General features: G+C 38.1%; 1 protein-coding gene across 1 annotated transcript in view; it reads right to left on the bottom strand.

Annotated features, from left to right (window-relative positions):
• DISC1 (DISC1 scaffold protein) overlaps positions 1–20322 on the bottom strand; it is a 440648-nt gene that overhangs the window by 292730 nt on the left and 127596 nt on the right. Inside the window, 1 exon segment of the mRNA XM_066360151.1 lies at positions 17678–17780. Coding sequence (XP_066216248.1) covers positions 17678–17780 — 103 coding nt within the window.

The following is a 20322-nucleotide window of genomic DNA, read 5'->3' as shown; positions in this document are numbered from 1 at the left end:
GGAAGGGGAGACTAGGGGAGAGACTCCAGGAAAGCAAACTCTCTCTCATTGTTGGACTCTACAAACGCCAACAAGCCTTGACTACCAGTGAGACTAAAGCCAATTATATGACATTGCCATAGAATCCCATCAACTGCAAATCCCTACCTAAGCGTGACACAGGGGCAGAACCTGGGGTACAGAGTCACCGACCAGGAAGAGGGAGAGAAAAGAAAAAGGAAGAAGTTAACCTCTCAAAATCAAGAAAAATCCACAGACTTTATAACTTGTTTCACTAATTCTTTGTTGTTGTTGTTTCTCTCTTCTTTCTTATTGTCTTTATTTGTATTTCCTCCACCTCGGTCCTTTTATTCTCTGCCCATCTTATGCTACCCTTTTCTTGAACTACACTACCCATAAGTGTTACATTTTATTTCTTTTCTTCATCCTTACTCTCCCTTAGGGTTACACTCCAAAACCCTTAACTCTCACTCTCTCCCCTTTTGTTTTCTTTTTGTTTTTTTTCCCTTTCCTTTTTTTCTTCCTTTGTTTCTCTCTTTTTCTTATTTTTTCCTTTCTATTCGTTCCTTCTTTTCTCCTTTTACTTTTCCTCTCATTTAATCCTCAATTACGAACAACTTATTTAATTTGGGACTAAAGTTTTTTTTGTTTTTGTTGTTTGTTCTTTTTTTTTTCTTTTCTTTTCTGCTTTTGTTCTTGGTTTTCCTTTATTTGTTTGTTTTTGTGGCATTTTGGGTACTTTTTACATTGCTTTTTAACTCACAAGCATTCCTCCCAACCCAAAGTCTCCATTGTATTTAGTCTTCACTCCACTTAATACAACAGATTTTTACTTATTTTTATTTTTTTCTTCTTTAAATATTATTTTTTCTCTCCTTTTTTCTGTTTCCCTCTTATCCCTCTCATTATATCTTTTAGTCGACCATCACTTACAAGCAAATCATTTGATGCTTGTCTAAGATATCCTCCTTTTTTTTTTTTTTTTTGCATTTAGTAGGTCCCTACTCCCTTTTTTGCACCTTGAACTCTTCACCCCAAATCAGGCCCTCCGTTATAGGCAATTTTTGTTCCATTTAGCATAATATAATTCACAGGTCATCACAATAGTTACCTAAAGAGGTGAGAGGAGGGAAGGAGAAGAAAGAAAAAAGGGGGAAATAATAAATCATTACTTTTTTTGTGTGTGGAGTGATTTTTTTTGTTTTTTTTTTCTTTTCCTTTTTTTTTTTTTTTTTCCTTTTTTTCCCTTTTTATTCTTTATTAATTTTAATTAAGAATATCAACAAGACCACCTTCAGATGCCAATAAGAAAAAGGAAATCGAATATTATGGATACAAAAGATAGAGAGGTAACACAAATAGATGTGGAAAAATCTATGGAGAAAAGATTTAGCATACTGGAAGCCTTGGAGCCAAATGACAGAGAATTTAAAATAGAAATCTTAAAAATACTCAGAGATATACAAGAAAACACAGAAAGGCAATTTAGGGAAATCAGAAAACAACTCAACGATCACAAAGAATATATTACCAAGGAAATTGAAACTATAAAAACAAATCAAACAGAAATGAAAAACTCAATTCACGAACTGAAAAATGAGATAACAAGCTTAGCTAATAGAACAGCCCAGATAGAAGATAGGATTAGTGAAATAGAAGACAAGCAACTTGAGGCACAACAGAGAGAAGAAGAAAGAGACTCAAAAATAATAAAAAACGAGAAAACCCTACAGGAATTGTCTGACTCCATCAGAAAGAATAACATAAGAATAATAGGTATATCAGAGGGAGAAGAGAGAGAAAATGGAATGGAGAACATACTCAAACAAATAATAGATGAGAACTTCCCAAGCCTGTGGAAAGAATTAAAGCCTCAAATTCAAGAAGCAAACAGAACACCGAGTTTTCTTAACCCCAACAAACCCACTCCAAGGCACATCATAATGAAGATGACACAAACCAATGACAAAGAAAAAATTCTCAAGGCAGCCAGGGAAAAGAAGAATACAACATATAAAGGAAGACCTATTAGATTATCATCAGACTTCTCAGCAGAAACTCTACAAGCTAGAAGAGAGTGGACCCCAATATTCAAAGCCCTGAAAGAGAGGAACTTTCAGCCAAGAATACTATACCCATCAAAGCTATCCTTCAAGTACGAAGGAGATATAAAAACATTCACAAATACAGAAAAGATGAGAGAATTTATCAGCAGAAAGCCCCCACTCCAGGAAATACTAAAGGGGGTTTTCCAACCAGATTCAAAGAACAAAAGAAAACAGAACCCCAAGTAACAGCTCCATCAAGAAAACAATAAAACCAAACTTAAACTGTGACAACAAAAGAAAAAAAAGGGGAGAAAGGATGAAGATTAACAGTAGCAAAGGACGATGAAGCGCAGAAATACTCATAAGAAAGGGTACTACAATGAATATGGTAGGTACCCTTTTCATTACTTAATGGTAACCACCCTTGAAAAAACCACCACAAAAACACTTGACTTAAAAAAAGGTAGCAACAGAGGAAAGAAGTATGGAATACAAACAAACAAAAACAAATGATAGAAAAACAAAAGAGAAGAATCAAACAAGATACAAAACTAACAGAAAGCAATTTATAAAATGGCAATATGGAACCCACAAGTGTCAATAATTACACTAAATGTAAATGGATTAAACTTACCAATAAAAAGACACAGAGTAGCAGAATGGATTAAAAAAGAAAATCCAACTGTATGCTGCCTACAAGAAACTCATCTAAGCAACAAGGATAAAAACAAATTCAAAGTGAAAGGCTGGAAAACAATACTCCAAGCAAACAACACCCAAAAAAAAGCAGGTGTAGCAATACTCATATCTGATAATGCTGACTACAAGACAGAAAAAGTACTCAGAGACAAAAATGGTCATTTCATAATGATTAAGGGGACACTGAATCAAGAAGACATAACAATCCTTAATATATATGCACCAAACCAAGGAGCACCAAAATATATAAGACAGCTACTTATTGACCTTAAAACAAAAACTGACAAAAATACAATCATACTTGGAGACCTCAATACACCGCTGACGGCTCTAGATCGGTCATCCAAACAGAGAATCAATAAAGATATAGTGGCCTTAAACGAAATATTACAACACCTGGATATGATAGACATCTACAGGACACTTCATCCCAAAGCGACAGAGTATACATTTTTCTCTAGTGTACATGGAACATTCTCAAGAATTGACCATATGTTGGGCCACAAAGACAATATCAGCAAATTTAAAAAAACTGAAATTGTGCCAAGCATATTCTCTGATCATAAAGCCTTGAAACTAGAATTCAATTGTAAAAAAGAGGGGGAAAACCCCACAAAATTGTGGAAACTAAACAACATACTTCTAAAAAATGAATGGGTCAAAGAAGAAATAAGCGCAGAGATCAAAAGATATATACAGACAAATGAAAATGAAAATACGACATATCAGAATCTCTGGGATGCAGCAAAAGCAGTAATAAGAGGAAAGTTCATATCACTTCAGGCCTATATGAACAAACAAGAGAGAGCCGAAGTAAGCCACTTAACTTCACACCTTAAGGAGCTAGAAAAAGAAGAACAAAGACAACCCAAAACCAGCCGAAGAAAGGAGATAATAAAAATCAGAGCAGAAATAAATGAAATAGAGAACAGAAAAACTATAGAAAAAATCAATAAAACAAGGAGCTGGTTCTTTGAAAAGATCAACAAAATTGACAAACCCTTGGCAAGACTCACTAAGGAAAAAGACACAGGACTCAAATAAATAAAATCCAAAATGAAAGAGGAGAAATCACCACAGACATCATAGATATACAAAGAATTATTGTAGAATACTATGAAAAACTATATGCCACCAAATACAACAATCTAGAAGAAATGGATAAATTCCTAGAACAATACAACCTTCCTAAACTGAGTCATGAAGAAGCAGAAAACCTAAACAGACCAATCAGCAGGGAGGAAATAGAAAAAACTATTAAAAACCTCCCCAAAAATAAAAGTCCAGGCCCAGACGGTTATACTAGTGAATTCTATCAAACATTCAAAGAAGACTTGGTTCTATTCTACTCAAAGTCTTCCAAAAAATTGAAGAAGAAGCAATACTTCCAAACACATTTTATGAGGCCAACATAAACCTCATACCAAAACCAGGCAAGGATGGCACAAAGAAAGAAAACTACAGACCAATATCTCTAATGAATACAGATGCTAAAATACTAAACAAAATACTGGCAAATCGAATACAACAACATATTAAAAAAATAATACATCATGATCAAGTGGGATTCATCCCAGAATCTCAAGGATGGTTCAACATACGTAAAACGGTTAACGTAATACACCATATCAACAAAACAAAGAACAAAAAACCACATGATCTTATCAATAGACGCAGAAAAGGCTTTCGATAAAATACAACACAATTTTATGTTTAAGACTCTCAACAAAATGGGTATAGAAGGAAAATATCTCAACATGATAAAGGCCATATATGATAAACCATCAGCCAACATCATATTAAATGGCGTAAAACTGAGGACTTTCCACCTTAAATCAGGAACAAGACAGGGTTGTCCACTCTCTCCACTCTTATTTAACGTGGTGCTAGAAGTTCTGGCCAGAGCAATCAGACAAGACAAAGAAATAAAAGGCATCCACATCGGAAAAGAAGAAGTAGAGGTATCACTTTTTGCTGATGATATGATCCTATACATCGAAAACCCAAAGGACTCCACAAAAAGATTACTCGAAACAATAAACCAATACAGTAAGGTCGCAGGATACAAAATCAACATACAAAAGTCCATAGCCTTTCTATATGCCAACAATGAAATATTAGAAAACGAACTCAAAAAAAAATAATCCCCTTCACGATTGCAACAAAAAAAATAAAATACCTAGGAATAAACATAACAAAGAATGTAAAGGACCTATATAATGAAAACTACAAGGCATTGCTAAGAGAAATAGAAAAAGACACAATGAGATGGAAAAATATTCCTTGTTCTTGGATAGGAAGAATAATATAATTAAAATGGCCATATTACCCAAAGTAATATATAAATTTAATGCAATTCCCATCAAAATTCCTATGACATTTTTTAAAGAAATGGAACAAAAAATCATAAGATTTATATGGAACTATAAAAAACCCCGAATAGCTAAAGCAATCCTAAGGAAAAAGAATGAAGCTGGGGGCATTACAATACCTGACTTTAAACTATATTATAGAGCCACAATAATCAAAACTGTATGGTATTGGCAGAAAAATAGACACTCAGACCAATGGAACAGAATAGAAAGCCCAGAAATAAAACCACATATATATGGTCAAATAATCTTTGATAAGGGGGCCAACAACACAAAATGGAGAAAAGAAAGCCTCTTCAACAAATGGTGTTGGGAAAACTGGAAAGCCACATGCAAAAGAATGAAACTCGACTACAGCCTGTCCCCGTGTACTAAAATTAATTCAAAATGGATCAAAGACCTAAATATAAGATCTGAAACAATAAAGTACATAGAAGAAGACATAGGTACTCAACTCATGGACCTGGGTTTTAAAGAACATTTTATGAACTTGACTCCAATGGCAAGAGAAGTGAAGGCAAAGATAAATGAATGGGACTACATCAGAATAAAAAGTTTTTGCTCAGCAAGAGAAACTGATATCAAAATAAACAGACAGCCAACTAAATGGGAACTGATATTTTCAAACAATAGCTCAGATAAGGGCCTAATATCCAAAATTTACAAAGAACTCATAAAACACAACAACAAACAAACAAACAATCCAATAAAAAAATGGGAAGAAGACATGAACAGACACTTCTCCCAGGAAGAAATACAAATGGACAACAGATATATGAAAAGATGCTCAGCTTCATTAGTTATTAGAGAAATGCAAATCAAAACTACAATGAGATACCACCTCACCCCTGTTAGATTAGCTATTATCAACAAGACGGGCAATAGCAAATGTTGGAGAGGCTGTGGAGAAAAAGGAACCCTCATACACTGTTGGTGGGACTGTAAAGTAGTACAACCATTATGGAGGAAAGTATGGTGGTTCCTCAAAAAACTGAAAATAGAACTACCTTATGACCCAGCAATCCCTCTACTGGGTATATACCCCAAAACCTCAGAATCATTGATACGTAAAGACACATGTAGCCCCATGTTCATTGCAGCACTGTTCACAGTGGCCAAGACATGGAAACAACCAAAAAGCCCTTCAATAGAAGACTGGATAAAGAAGATGTGGCACATATACACTATGGAATACTACTCAGCCATAAGAAATGATGACATCAGATCATTTACAGCAAAATGGTGGGATCTTGATAACATTATACGGAGTGAAATAAGTAAATCAGAAAAAAACAAGAACTACATGATTCCATACATTGGTGGAACATAAAAACGAGACTAAGAGACATGGACAAGAGAGTGGTGGTTACCAGGGGTGGGGGGAGGGAGGACGCAGGAGGGAGGGAGGGAGAGTTAGGGGGAGGGGGAGGGGGAGGGGCACAGAGAAAACTAGACAGAGGATGACGGAGGACAATCTGACTCTGGGTGAGGGGTATGCAACATAATTTAATGACAAAATAACCTAGACATGTTTTCTTTGAATATATGTACCCTGAATTATTAATGTCATCCCATTAACATCAATAAAAATTTATTTAAAAAAAAAAAAAAAAAAAAAAAAAAAAAAAAAAAACAGGACCCTTGTAACATTGTGACAGGAAGTCTGGTAACATCATCAACTGAAGTCATAGATAAAAGACTTTATTATTATTATTATTATTATTATTATTATTATTATTATTATTATTATTGAGAGGTAGGGAGCAGAGACAGACTCCTGCATGCACCCTTCCCAAGATCCACCTGGCAAGCCCCTACTAGACAATACTCTGCCAGGCTGGGCTGCAGCTCTGTTGCTCGGCAACCAAGCTATTTTAGTGCCTGAGGCCTAGGCTATGGAGCCATCCTCAGTGCCAGGACCAACTTTGTTCGAACCATTCAAGCCATAGCTGCAGAAGGGGAAGAAAGAGAGAGAGGGAGAGAGAGAAAGAGAGAGAGGTGGTGGTGGAGAAGCAGATGGTCGCTTCTCCTGTATGCTCTAACTGGGAATTGAACCCAAGACTTCCACATGCCGGGCCAATGCTCTACCAATGAGCCAACAAGCCAGGGCCAAGAAAAGATTTCTTAATGAACGTCAGCATGGAGGAAGGGAGACTCTAGGCAGAATATGGAAGAGCCCACTGGCTTCTGGTTGCTGCCTCTGATAAAATTCAAGAAAATAGGGGTGAGTTATAGAATACTCTGTTAAATATAGAGAAGCTAGGGCTTGCTGAGTTTGAAAATGAAACTGTTTCTTATTTCTAGTCTCTGCAGAGAGCAAATGATACCCAAATTAATAAAAGGCCTCATTTCATTGATCAAATCCTGGATGGAAGAGCTAAGACAGGAACTGTAGAAATGTTCAGACAAACAAAACAGCCTGTGCAATCTTAAAGGCATCCCTTAAAACTCTCTCCCTTCACTAGGACTTCTAAGAATCTCAAGAGCATTGCTTTCAGCACACACAAGATAGCCCAACACGGAGAATGGCTCCTCTCAGAAATTTTTCCCTTACTCTTGTCTAACGGTGAGGGCCTGCTGTTCTAAAGGTACCAAAATACCCCATCAGGATCCTAAGGGAAGTACCGTTCCCTTCCTCGGGCACTCCCTGCTGTGGAGTGTAGCTCAGAAGGAAAACAGAAGTCACATTACATGCAGAAATAGCAAGAGAATGATGACTTCCCTGTCACCAACTCAACCCCCCGGGGATCTGGGCATTGACTGGAAAGCCCCTTCACCAAGAGTCATCAGGAAGCAGGGCTGTCTGCAGGTGAGTTCCCAGCTCAGTTAATTCGGGCCTCAACGATTTTCTCAACAGATCAAAGAACTAAACAGAAACACCGAGGCCCACCAGCCTAAGAACTGTTCCTGGGATTCTAAAAAGAGATGATTCACACCTGAGAGAGGGCTAGCTCTGCTGCCTGAAGGACACACGTCCTCCCTGGAGGCTCAATAGAGCAACATACACCTGCATTCCTAGGAAAGACATATTGATTAAGAAAGCCAAAACCCTAACTCGAAAGCAAGATTGTGTTCACTCTTCTTTTATTTTTTTCTCTCAGCAAATGGGGCCATAATTCCAAGTCAATGGCACATGAAGCTATTTAGAGCCAACCTCACACTCCCATCTCAATGTCCTCCTGGTTGTAAATAATTTGCGCGGCTGCGCCAGGAACCAAATTGCTCCTTAGCTACCAACATTACTTGTGTAATGATCAAAAGAGCAGACGCTGCCAGTTATTGTATTCCTTCTGTAAGTGCCAATTAAAACCCATACATGTAATTATTGTTTGTATCTTTTGGTTAATTTCTTATGATTCTTCTGAAGCTGAGGAGATATGGGTTCATTCAGTCTATGAAACGCAGCAAGTGCTTGGAGGATGTCATTACGTAACTGGGTTAAATGTCTACATATCACACCTGGATTCTAGCCCTGAGGTGCCTCCCTCAGCAACTGAGGGAATGTAAACAAAGCGCACACCCCAGGGTCCTAATCCCGACCTGCTCCTTGAGGCTCCAATCTGTATCTCTCCCACCAACTTAATCTAGCTGTTGCAAAATTAAAATAAAATAATACAGCAGAATGTTTAAAACATACTATTTTCAGAAACTCATGTTTCAACGTACTAATTAATGAAGTGATAGATCCCTTAATAACTACCAGATAAGGAGGAAATATGACCCACTGAGAATCTCTAAAAATCTATCATCTGTGACTAGGTTGTTAAATGGGGTCCATCACCTTGTCTCATGTTATCATTCCCTCCCCATAGAAAGGGGTGGGTCACATCCAGCAATCCTCATTGTGTTTCTGTAGATACATTATGCTAAGTAAACATCGGCTAGAATTGTATGGCGCACAGAGCACATCCCATCTTAAACTCTTAAAGAAAAAGGAAGTGGAAGTCCAAAATACAGTTACTACACAAATAACTTATTTTCTACTATGTGTGTGTATGTACTTGTAAGAGTCTCACCCACCCTCCATAAGGAGGTCACGCTGCCCATGATATTCCCTGGGTTTGAGTGAAACTCCCAGATGACGTCAGAGTAATGGCAGGGTAGGAAGTGATACCGATAAATGTCCCCCAAAACTCAACAAGATCTTCAACCAGAAACAGAAAAACCTATCCTTGGAGCCTCCCGATGTTTCGCAATACACCCGAAGGTATGGTCGAGCAAAAAATTGGCTAAATATATAACCAAACCCCGAAGGAAATAGGGAGTAAGAAATGCTCCGCCTTCCTCACTAACCTAAACAGGGCGGCTTTCTCTGGGAACTGTGAATATAGAAACTGAGGCGGGTAAAGGGGGTGAATAGATCCAGGCCGTGGTACAAACGGCCGAACCAGGCTGTGGCACGGAGATCCAACCCGAGGAAAAACTGTTCCTGTGGCAACCCGGGCAATACAAGCTAATACTCGCGCCAAACCCAGACAAAGAAAGACAAGAGGGGCAGTCATTTTCCCCGATCCCCTGGTCAGCACGCAGATAGTGGGTGAGAGATTTCTTCCAAAGCCCCGGGAGTAGGTGCCCATGTTGTCCCACAGAGAGACAGAGTCAGAAGCCTTTGTGTGGGCCGAAAGCGGAATCTCTGGGCAGCCCCAGCGCCCTGGGAAAGCCGCGCACGGGAGGGAGCGAGAACTAATTCCAACGGTGGAACTTTTCCGCGCTGGTGGGGGTTTCACTCAGAGGGAAACGCGGCCGGCCTGATATCCTGGTCTGCACGCGCAAATAGTGAGTGAGAGATTCCTCCGAGTGCCTCGGCAGTGCGCGCCCGTGTTATCACACAGAGAGGCAGAGTCAGAGGCCTTTGTGTGGGATGAAAGCGGAATCTCGGGCCGCCCCAGTGCCTTGCAAAAGCTGCACACGGGGACGGAGCGAGAGCCAATTTCAATGCTGCAACTTTTCCATGCGGTTTGGGGTTTCACACAGAGTGTGAGACTGCCAGCCTGATATCCTGGTCTGCGCGCACAGATAGTGAGCAAGAGTTTCCTCCAAGCGTCCCAGGAGTGGGCGCCCGCCTGTGTTACCGGACAGAGTGGCAGAGCCAGAGGTCTTTGAGTGGGCGGAAGCCGCGCCTGATTATGCTAGCAGCTCTGACTGACTGAGCCTTACCCAGAGCCCTGTGCTGAGTGGAAATAGAGTGAGGAGTTGCCAGCTCTTTGAGCCTCTTACTATCCAGGCAGAGGCAGCAGCAACCCCATAGCTGGATTATCAGGCTGCTAATTGAGGAAGGAAAGACTAGGAGAAAGGCTACAGGAACATGGACTCTCTCACTGTTGGAGCCTATAAATACTAATGAGGCTCGACTGCCAACAAGACTAAAGCACAATACATGACATCGCCATAGAGACTTATCAACTGCAAACCTCTACCTGAGCATGCCAAAGGGGCAGAACCTGGGGTACAGAGTCACCGACCAGGAAGAGGGAGAGAAAAGAAAAAGCAAGAAGATAACCTCTCAAAATCAAGAATAATCTGCAGACTTTATAACCTATCCCATTTTATTATATTTCTTCGTTTGTTTCTCTTATCTTCATTCTTGATTTTTTTTTTTCCTCCTCCAATTTGGCTGATTAACTCTCTGCCGGTCTTACTCTCTCCTCTCCTTGAACTACACTACCCATAAGTGTTACATCTCCCATTATCTTTTCTTTCCTCTTCCTTTCTCTCTATGAGGGTTGCACTCCAAAACCCTTAACTCTCTCTCTCTCCTCTTTTTTCTTTCTTCTTCTTTTAAGGGTTCCCTCTTTTTTTCTCTCTCTCTCTTTCTTTTCTCCCTCTATATTAGTTTCTTCCTTTCTCCTTTACATCTCCTCTCATTCAAACCTCAATAACAAACAAATTATCTTATCTGGGACTCAAACTTATGTTTGTGGCATTTTGGGGGGTTTTTACTTCACCTTTTTAACTCACTAGCAGTGCTCCCATCCCTGGCTCTCATTTTATCTAGTTCTTGTTCCACTAAATACAATAGTAATTTTTTAATTTGTCCCCCCATTTTTCTGTTTCCCTCTTATTCCTCTCATCATAACTCTTAGTCAACCAATACATAAAGCAAATCATTTTATTCTTGACCCAAATTTTTTCCTTATTTGCTTTTTGTGGGTCCATACCCCTTCTTTTTTCTTTCTTTCTTTCTTTCTTTTTTTTTTTTTTCCTGCCCCTTTATTACTTTTCCCCAATTCAGGCCCTCCATTACAGGCATTGTTTGTTATAATTCACAGTTCACGACAAGATTTTCTCAAGAAAGAAGGGAGAGGACAGGAGAGGAAAAAAGGAGGGGGGGAATAATTTCCTTTTTTTTAATTTTTATTTTATTTTATTTTTTTTTATTTCATTATTAATTTTTTTAAAAAAAAAACAACTCTTTTAGATTTTTTATTTTTTTAACTTTTTAATCTTTATTAAATCTCATTAATACTATCAACAAAACCACCCTCAGATGCCATTAAGGAAGAGAAAATCGAATATCATGGATACAAAAGAAAGAGAGGTAACACAGTAGATGAGGAAAAATCTATGGAGAAAAAATTTAATATATTGGAAACCTTGGAGCTAAATGACAGAGAATTCAAGATAGAAATCCTAAAAATCCTCTGAGATATACAAGAAAACAGAGAAAGGCAATTTAGGAAGCTCAGAAAACAACTCAATGAACACAAAGAATATATTTCCAAGGATATTGAAACTATAAAAACAAATCAAACAGAGATGAAAAACTCAATTCACGAGTTGAAAAACGAAGTAACAAGCTTAGCTAATAGAACAGGTCAGATAGAAGAGAGGATTAGTGAAATAGAAGACAAGCAACTTGAGGCACAACAGAGAGAAGAAGAAAGAGACTCAAAAATTTAAAAAAACGAGATAGCCCTACAAGAATTATCTGACTCCATCAAAAAGAATAACATAAGAATAATAGGTATATCAGAGGGAGAAGAGAGAGAAAATGGAATGGAGAACATACTCAAACAAATAATAGATGAGAACTTCCCAAGCCTGTGGAAAGAACTAAAGCCTCAAGTTCAAGAAGCAAACAGAACTCCGAGTTTTCTTAACCCCAACAAACCTACTCCAAGGCATATCATAATGAAATTGGCACAAACCAATAGCAAAGAAAAAATTCTCAAGGCAGCCAGGGAAAAGAAGAATACAACATATAAAGGAAGACCCATTAGATCAGGGGTCTCAAACTTGCAGACCGAGGGCCGCATGCGGCCCACCCACCAATTTTGTGCGGCCCGCAGACTAATCAAACTTCGTGGATTAGTCTGCGAGCCAGTCTGCGGGCCGCACAAAATTGGTGGGCGGGCTGCATGCGACCCGTGGGCCCGAGTTTGAGACCCCTGCATTAGATTATCATCAGATTTCTCAGCAGAAACTCTACAAGCTAGAAGAGAGAGGACCCCAATATTTAAAGTCCTGAAAGAGAGGAACTTTCAGCCATGAATACTATACCCATAAAAGCTATCATTCAAATATGAAGGAGGAATAAAAACATTCACAGATACAAAAAAGATGAGGGAATTTATCATCAGAAAACCCCCACTCCAGGAATTACTAAAGGGGGTTCTCCAATCAGATACAAAGAATAAAACAAAACAAAGCCACAAGTAAAAGCTCCAAGAAGAACACAATAAAACCAAATTTAAACTGTGAAAACAACAAAAAGAAAGGGGGGGGGAGAAGATAGAGATTAACAGTAGCAAAGGACAATGAAGTGCAAAAGTACTCACAAAATAGTTCGCTACAATGAACAGGGTAGGAACCCTTTTCATTACTTAAAGGTAACCACCATTGAAAAAACCACCACAGAAGCACATGACATAAAAAAGATAGCAACAGAGGAAAGATGTATGGAATACAACCAAATAAAAACAAAAGATAGAAAAACGAAAGAGAAGGATCAAACAAGACACAAAACTAACAGAAAGCAAGAAATAAAATGGCAATATGGAACTCACAAGTGTCAATAATTACACTAAATGTAAATGGATTAAACTCACCAATAAAAAGGCACAGAGTAGCAGAATGGATTAAAAAAGAAAATCCAACTGTATGCTGCCTACAGGAAACTCATCTAAGTAACAAGGATAAAAACAAATTCAAAGTGAAAGGCTGGAAAACAATACTCCAAGCAAATAACATCCAAAAAAAGGCAGGAGTAGCAATACTCATATCTGATAATGCTGACTAAAAGACAGCAAAAGTACTCACAGGCAAAAATGGCCATTTCATAATGGCTAAGGGGACGCTGAATCAAGAAGACATAACAATTCTTAATATATATGCACCAAACCAAGGAGCACAAAAATATATAAGACAGCTACTTATTGACCTTAAAACAAAAACTGACAAAACCACAATCATACTTGGAGACCTCAAAACACCGCTGACGGCTCTAGATCGGTCATCCAAACAGAGAATCAACAAAGATATAGTGGCCTTAAACAAAACACTAGAGCACCTGGATATGATAGACATCTACAGGACATTTCATCCCAAAGTGACTGAGTATACTTTTTTCTCCAGTGTACATGGATCATTCTCAAGAATTGACCATATGTTGGGCCACAAAATCAACATCAGCAAATTCAGAAAAATCGAAGTTGTACCAAGCATATTTTCTGATCATAAAGCCTTGAAACTAGAATTCAACTGCAAAAAAGAGGAAAAAAATCCCACAAAAATGTGGAAACTAAACAACATACTTTTAAAAAATGAATGGGTCAAAGAAGAAATAAGTGCAGAGATCAAAAGATATATACAGACTAATGAAAATGACAATACGACATATCAGAATCTATGGGATGCAGCAAAAGCAGTGATAAGAGGGAGGTTCATATCACTTCAGGCATATATGAACATACAAGAGAGAGCCCAAGTGAACCACTTAACTTCACACCTTAAAAAACTAGAAAAAGAAGAACAAAGACAACCCAAAAACAGCCAAAGAAAGGAGATAATAAAAATCAGAGCAGAAATAAATGAAATAGAGAATAGAAAAACTATAGAAAAAAATTAATAGAACAAGGAGCTGATTCTTTGAAAAGATCAACAAAATTGACAAACCCTTGGCAAGACTTACCAAGGAAAAAAGAGAAAGAACTCACTTAAACAAAATCCAAAATGAAAGAGGAGAAATCACCACGGACATGACACCATAGATATACAAAGAATTATTGTAGAACACTATGAAAAACTTTATGCCACTAAATTCAACAACCTAGAAGAAATGGATAAATTCCTAGAACAATACAACCTTCCTAGACTGAGTCAAGAAGAAGCAGAAAACCTAAACAGACCTATTAGTAGAGAAGAAATAGAAAAAACCATTAAAAACCTCCCCAAAAATAAAAGTCCAGGCCCTGACGGCTATACCAGCGAATTTTATCAAACATTCAAAGAAGATTTGGTTCCTCTTCTACTCAAAGTCTTCCAAAAAATTGAAGAAGAAGCAATACTTCCAAACACATTTTATGAGGCCAACATAACCCTCATACCAAAACCTGGCAAGGATGGCACAAAAAAAGAAATCTACAGACCAATATCTCTAATGAATACAGATGCTAAAATACTAAACAAAATACTAGCAAATCAAATACAACAACATATTAAAAAGATAATATACATCATGATCAAGTGGGATTCATCCCAGAATCTCAAGGATGGTTCAACATACGTAAAACGGTTAACGTAATACACCATATCAACAAAACAAAGAAAACCACATGATCTTATCAATAGACGCAGAAAGGCTTTTGATAAAATACAACAGAATTTTATGTTTAAGACTCTCAACAAAATGAGTATAGAAGGAAAATATTTCAACATGATAAAGGCCATATATGATAAACCATCAGCTAACATCATACTAAATGGCACTAAACTGAAGGCTTTCCCCCTTAAATCAGGAACAAGACAGGGTTGTCCACTCTCTCCACTCTTATTCAATGTGGTACTAGAGGTTCTAGCCAGAGCAATCAGACAAGACAAAGAAATAAAAGGCATCCATATCGGAAAAGAAGAAGTAAAGGTATCACTTTTTGCAGATGATATGATCCTATACATCGAAAACCCCAAGGAATCCACAAAAAGACTACTAGAAACAATAAGCAGTAAGGTCGCCGGATACAAAATTAACATAAAGAAGTCAATAGCCTTTCTATATGCCAACAATGAAACAATTGAGAACGAACTCAAAAGAATAATCCCCTTCACGATTGCAACAAAAAAAAATAAAATACTTAGGAATAAACATAACAAAGAATGTAAAGGACTTATATAATGAAAACTATAAACCATTGTTAAGGGAAATCGAAAAAGATATAATGAGATGCACGAATATACCTTGTTCTTGGTTAGGAAGAATAAATATAATCAAGATGGCTATATTACCCAAAGCAATATACAAATTTAATGCAATTCCCATCAAAATTCCAATGACATTTTTTAAAGAAATAGAGCAAAAAATCATCAGATTTATATGGAACTATAAAAAACCCCGAATAGCCAAAGCAATCCTAAAGAAAAAGAATGAAGCTGGGGGCATTACAATACCTGACTTCAAACTATATTATAGGGCCACGACAATCAAAACAGCATGGTATTGGCAGAAAAATAGACACTCAGACCAATGGAACAGAATAGAAAACCCAGAAATAAAACCACATATATATAGTCAAATAATTTTTGATAAAGGGGCCAACAACACACAATGGAGAAAAGAAAGCCTCTTCAATAAATGGTGCTGGGAAAACTGGAAAGCCGCATGCAAAAGAATGAAACTGGACTACAGTCTGTCCCCCTGTACTAAAATTAACTCAAAATGGATCAAAGATCTAAACATAAGACCTGAAACAATTAAGTACATAGAAGAAGACATAGGTACTCAACTCATGGACCTGGGTTTTAAAGAGCATTTTATGAATTTGACTCCACAGGCAAGAGAAGTGAAGGCAAAAATTAATGAATGGGACTACATCAGACTAAGAAGTTTTTGCTCAGCAAGAGAAACTGATAACAAAATAAACAGAAAGCCAATTAAATGGGAAATGATATTTTCAAACAACAGCTCAGATAAGGGTCTAATATCCAAAATATACAAAGAACTCATAAAACTCAACAACAAACAAACAAACAATCCAATAAAAAAAAATGGGAAGAGGATATGAACAGACACTTCTCCCAGGAAGAAATACAAATGGCCAACAGATATATGAAAAGATGCTCATCTTCTTTAGCTATTAGAGAAATGCAAATCAAAACGGCAATGAGATACCACCTCACACCTGTTCGATTAGCTATTATTAACAAGACAGGTAATAGCAAATGTTGGAGAGGCTGTGGAGAAAAAGGAACCCTCATCCACTGTTGGTGGGAATGTAAAGTAGTACAACCATTATGGAAGAAAGTATGGTGGTTCCTCAAAAAACTGAAAATGGAACTACCTTATGACCCAGCAATCCCCAAAACTCAGAAACATTGACATGTAAAGACACATGCAGCCCCATGTTTACTGCAGCATTGTTCACAGTGGCCAGGACATGGAAACAACCAAAAAGCCCCTCAATAGATGACTGGATAAAGAAGATGTGGCACATATACACTATGGAATACTACTCAGCCATAAGAAATGATGACATCGGATCATTTACAGCAAAATGGTAGGATCTTGATAACATGATACGAAGCAAAATAAGTAAATCAGAAAAAACCAGGAACTGCATTATTCCATACGTAGGTGGGACATAAAAGTGAAACTAAGAGACATTGATAAGAGTGTGGTGGTTATGGTGGGGGGGAGCGGGGAAAGGAAGAGGGAAAGGGGGAGGGGGAGGGGCACAAAGAAAACTAGATAGAAGGTGACAGAGGACAATCTGACTTTGAGTGATTGGTATGCAACATAATTGAACGACAAGATAACCTGGAGTTGTTATCTTTGAATATATGTATCCTGATTTATTGATGTCGCCCCATTAAAAAAATAAAATTATTTTTAAAAAAAAAGACAAAATGGAAGTCATCTTGCACTGGTGTCAGATTTATAAGACAATCATGAATTACAGGATTGTAAATAGAGATTAAAACAATCAGCTACTATAACAGTAAGTTTATATCTCCAACCAAAGGGTGTTCAAGAAAATAATCAAGAACTACTACATTTATCAGAAGAATCTATCAGAAGAATCCGAAAGACTAATGACATCCTACCTTTAGTGGGGTGCTTTCTAATAGACATATAATATAAGCCATATGTCATTTTAAATTGTTTAATAGTCCATTAGAAAAAGTGAAAAGAGATACCAGTGAAATTTTATAATGTTATCATTTCAAAATGCAATCCATAAAAAAATATTGAGATTAAAAAAAAAAAAAAGAAACTCCCCAAGGAAGTTCTGCAGTGTCTGAATGCGACCTCAGTCGCAGGCCAAATGTTCATCACAGACAAAACATAGATGGTGGCTGTCATTAAGCCACTTCAAATGCTTCAGCGTCTCCTCTGTTTCCAGTTACCTGATATGGTGAGCATTTTGGCTTCAAGCAATGCTAGTAGCTGGGTTTCAATTTCAATAACATTCTTCCTCAGCCTGCTGCACAGTCTCTCAGTCCTACATGCCTAGACGAAGAGAAACAGCCATGAGTCAGAAGGCAATAGAACAGCCAGGCCAGAGATTTCTGGGTTTATAAGTAATCAAGATTGGTGATAAAGAGGAATGGGAGGGGAGTTCCTAAAAAGCAAGCAATGCAGGAAGGGAGGGAGGAAGAGAGGAGGAGAGGGAGGGAGGGAGGGAGAGGAAGAGGGAGAAAGGGAGGGAGTATGAAGGGGACAGAGGAAGAAAGGAGAGAGAAGGGAAGGGAGGGGTTGGAGGGGTGGGCAAAATAAAGTAAGCATTGGCATATTCCAAATTCCAGGCATTAGGTCTATACCTTTCAGGACACCCACAAACAAAACTGACATGAGCTCACACAATAGCACAACCACAAACTATGTCACCACTCTTCCCACACCACCTCAGGGCCTTTGCACTGACTCCCTCCTTCTGAAATAATCCTGCCCCAGGTGGATCAGTCCACTCACACCCTTCAGGGTCCTGCTCAAACCTCCCTGGGAAGAAAGGCCTGGCTGCCTACATGAAACAGCATCCCTTCGTCCCTTTACCTTCACTCTGCTTCATGTTTTTCCATAGCGTCCTCTCCAGCTGACACACTATTTGCTCTTATTCCTTTGTTCTTGTTGCCTCTCTCCACTGAGATATAAGCTCTATGTGAGCAGGGACTGTGTTCTGTGTCGGGCGTGCAGTAGGCAGTAATACAGGGGCACAGCCTTGAGACCAAAGGCAGTGCAGCCTACTAAACAGAATCCTGGGAGACACCATCTGGTGAAACTCAAAGGGCAGACCGCTGCTGGCACATCAGATTTGAAAAATAGATAGTCTCAACGAGATTTGCAGGTTTTAGCATTTACTATTTTTCCAGGATACTCCAAACACTTCTCACCTTTTTCTTTGCTTTTTCCAAAATAGCAGACATTTTAAATCTCAGTCCCTTTTCCAAATGTCTTAGGCTATCTTTTATTTTGTTTGAAACCCAACATCACAAAGTTTTCTTATTTCTATTTAAAGCAAAAACTTCCCATCCAGTTGATATCAATGCTCAGATTAATGAGCTACTCAGAAAAACTTTAAGTTCAAAAACAATGCGCCACAGTTGGATGACTGTGGAGACATCCGGGGGTGAACCATGAAGGATGTTAACTAGAAGCATTCTTCTTTTCCTGCTAAAAATATAAAATTCCATTAAACAACTAAAATTAATTCATTTTGATTCACAGAGCCCAGAGAAAACATAAACTTGAATTTTCCCAGAAAAATCTATATCTTGCTACATATCACCAACTTGAAATGTTTCACTTATCTCAGACTGAAATTGGGATTGTTCTTAGAATCCAACCAGACCTCACCATCCAGCCTAAAACATCACACCATCTCTCTCATGGTATTAAACATGTTCTTTCCCATTAAGCTTCTGTGATTTCCCAAATCTCTTTATAAAACTCACTCTCTATGGAAGCAACAGTCTGGCAGCCTCTGCAACAAAGCCTGCACCAGCAGTCCCCAGCACCCGCACAAGTCCAAGTGATCAATTCCAAGACCCTCTCCAAGGTCCTGGACTTTCTCAGGATGTTAGAACTGGGTGTTAAAAGGAAGATGCTCTGGACGCCTTTCCCCCAAAGTCTCAAGTGGGCTCCATGCCCAATGACTGGGTCATCCCCTTTCATTCATCTAACAAAGTCAACAAAGTCTAAGGACATTTCTGTTAACTCCATAACACCCGCCATAATTCTTATATCTCATTCAATGCATGTCCAATATTTCTGATTTTAGCAGATATCTGTTAATCATAATTGGGTCTGTTTCTCCTTTATTGAGCAAATCTATCCTTCAAGTTGTCACTATTAATAAAAAACAACCTCTAAAACTTCTTCAATTTCAATGTACAGTCTTCTGAGCACTGCTGGACATAATCTAATATCTATTCATCTCCAGATCTCCCACTTATTTCCAACTATTTCTTCCATCTCATTTATCCCTTAATTACCTTTAGTTTGGGTAACCCATAAGAGCCAAAATGCAATGAGTGGAGGGAAGGTTCTCTCTCTCTCTTTCAGGGAGGAATCAAAAGAATGTCCAATCTATAACCCTAATGCACTAAATCAAGAAAACATGGCCAGGCTGTGACTTCTACCTCAAGGTCACCAGTCAATCAAGTCCACAGTGGAAAGTTATTTTGTGTGACTGGGTAGTTTGGGCTTCATTTTCTGTAGAGTAACATATGCCCCTACTACACACATATTTGCCTGCATACATACCCCAGTAAATCTACATCTACTTTTTATTTCCAAGTAAAATTGGACCCTAAGGAACTCATTATCAATGGAGCTTTCACATTTACATTTGTAAATCTTAGATATGAGCTCTTTAATTTTATAGAAAAGCAAGGGAATTATGAGTTTTTTATAAATGCATTAGAGAAGGTATACAAGCCAAGACAACTCACTCTAGACATTGGGGCAAATCTAGTATCTTTAACAGTAGCTGCAGATTACACCCAAACCCCAAAGTCATGTGCCTATGTGGACATGTGTGTGTACACAATGT

This window comes from Saccopteryx leptura, chromosome 1 (genome assembly GCF_036850995.1).
Source record: "Saccopteryx leptura isolate mSacLep1 chromosome 1, mSacLep1_pri_phased_curated, whole genome shotgun sequence".
Lineage (NCBI taxonomy): Eukaryota > Metazoa > Chordata > Mammalia > Chiroptera > Emballonuridae > Saccopteryx > Saccopteryx leptura.
The sequence above is the reverse complement of the archived record's forward strand: the minus strand, read 5'-3'. Positions and strand labels throughout refer to the sequence as shown.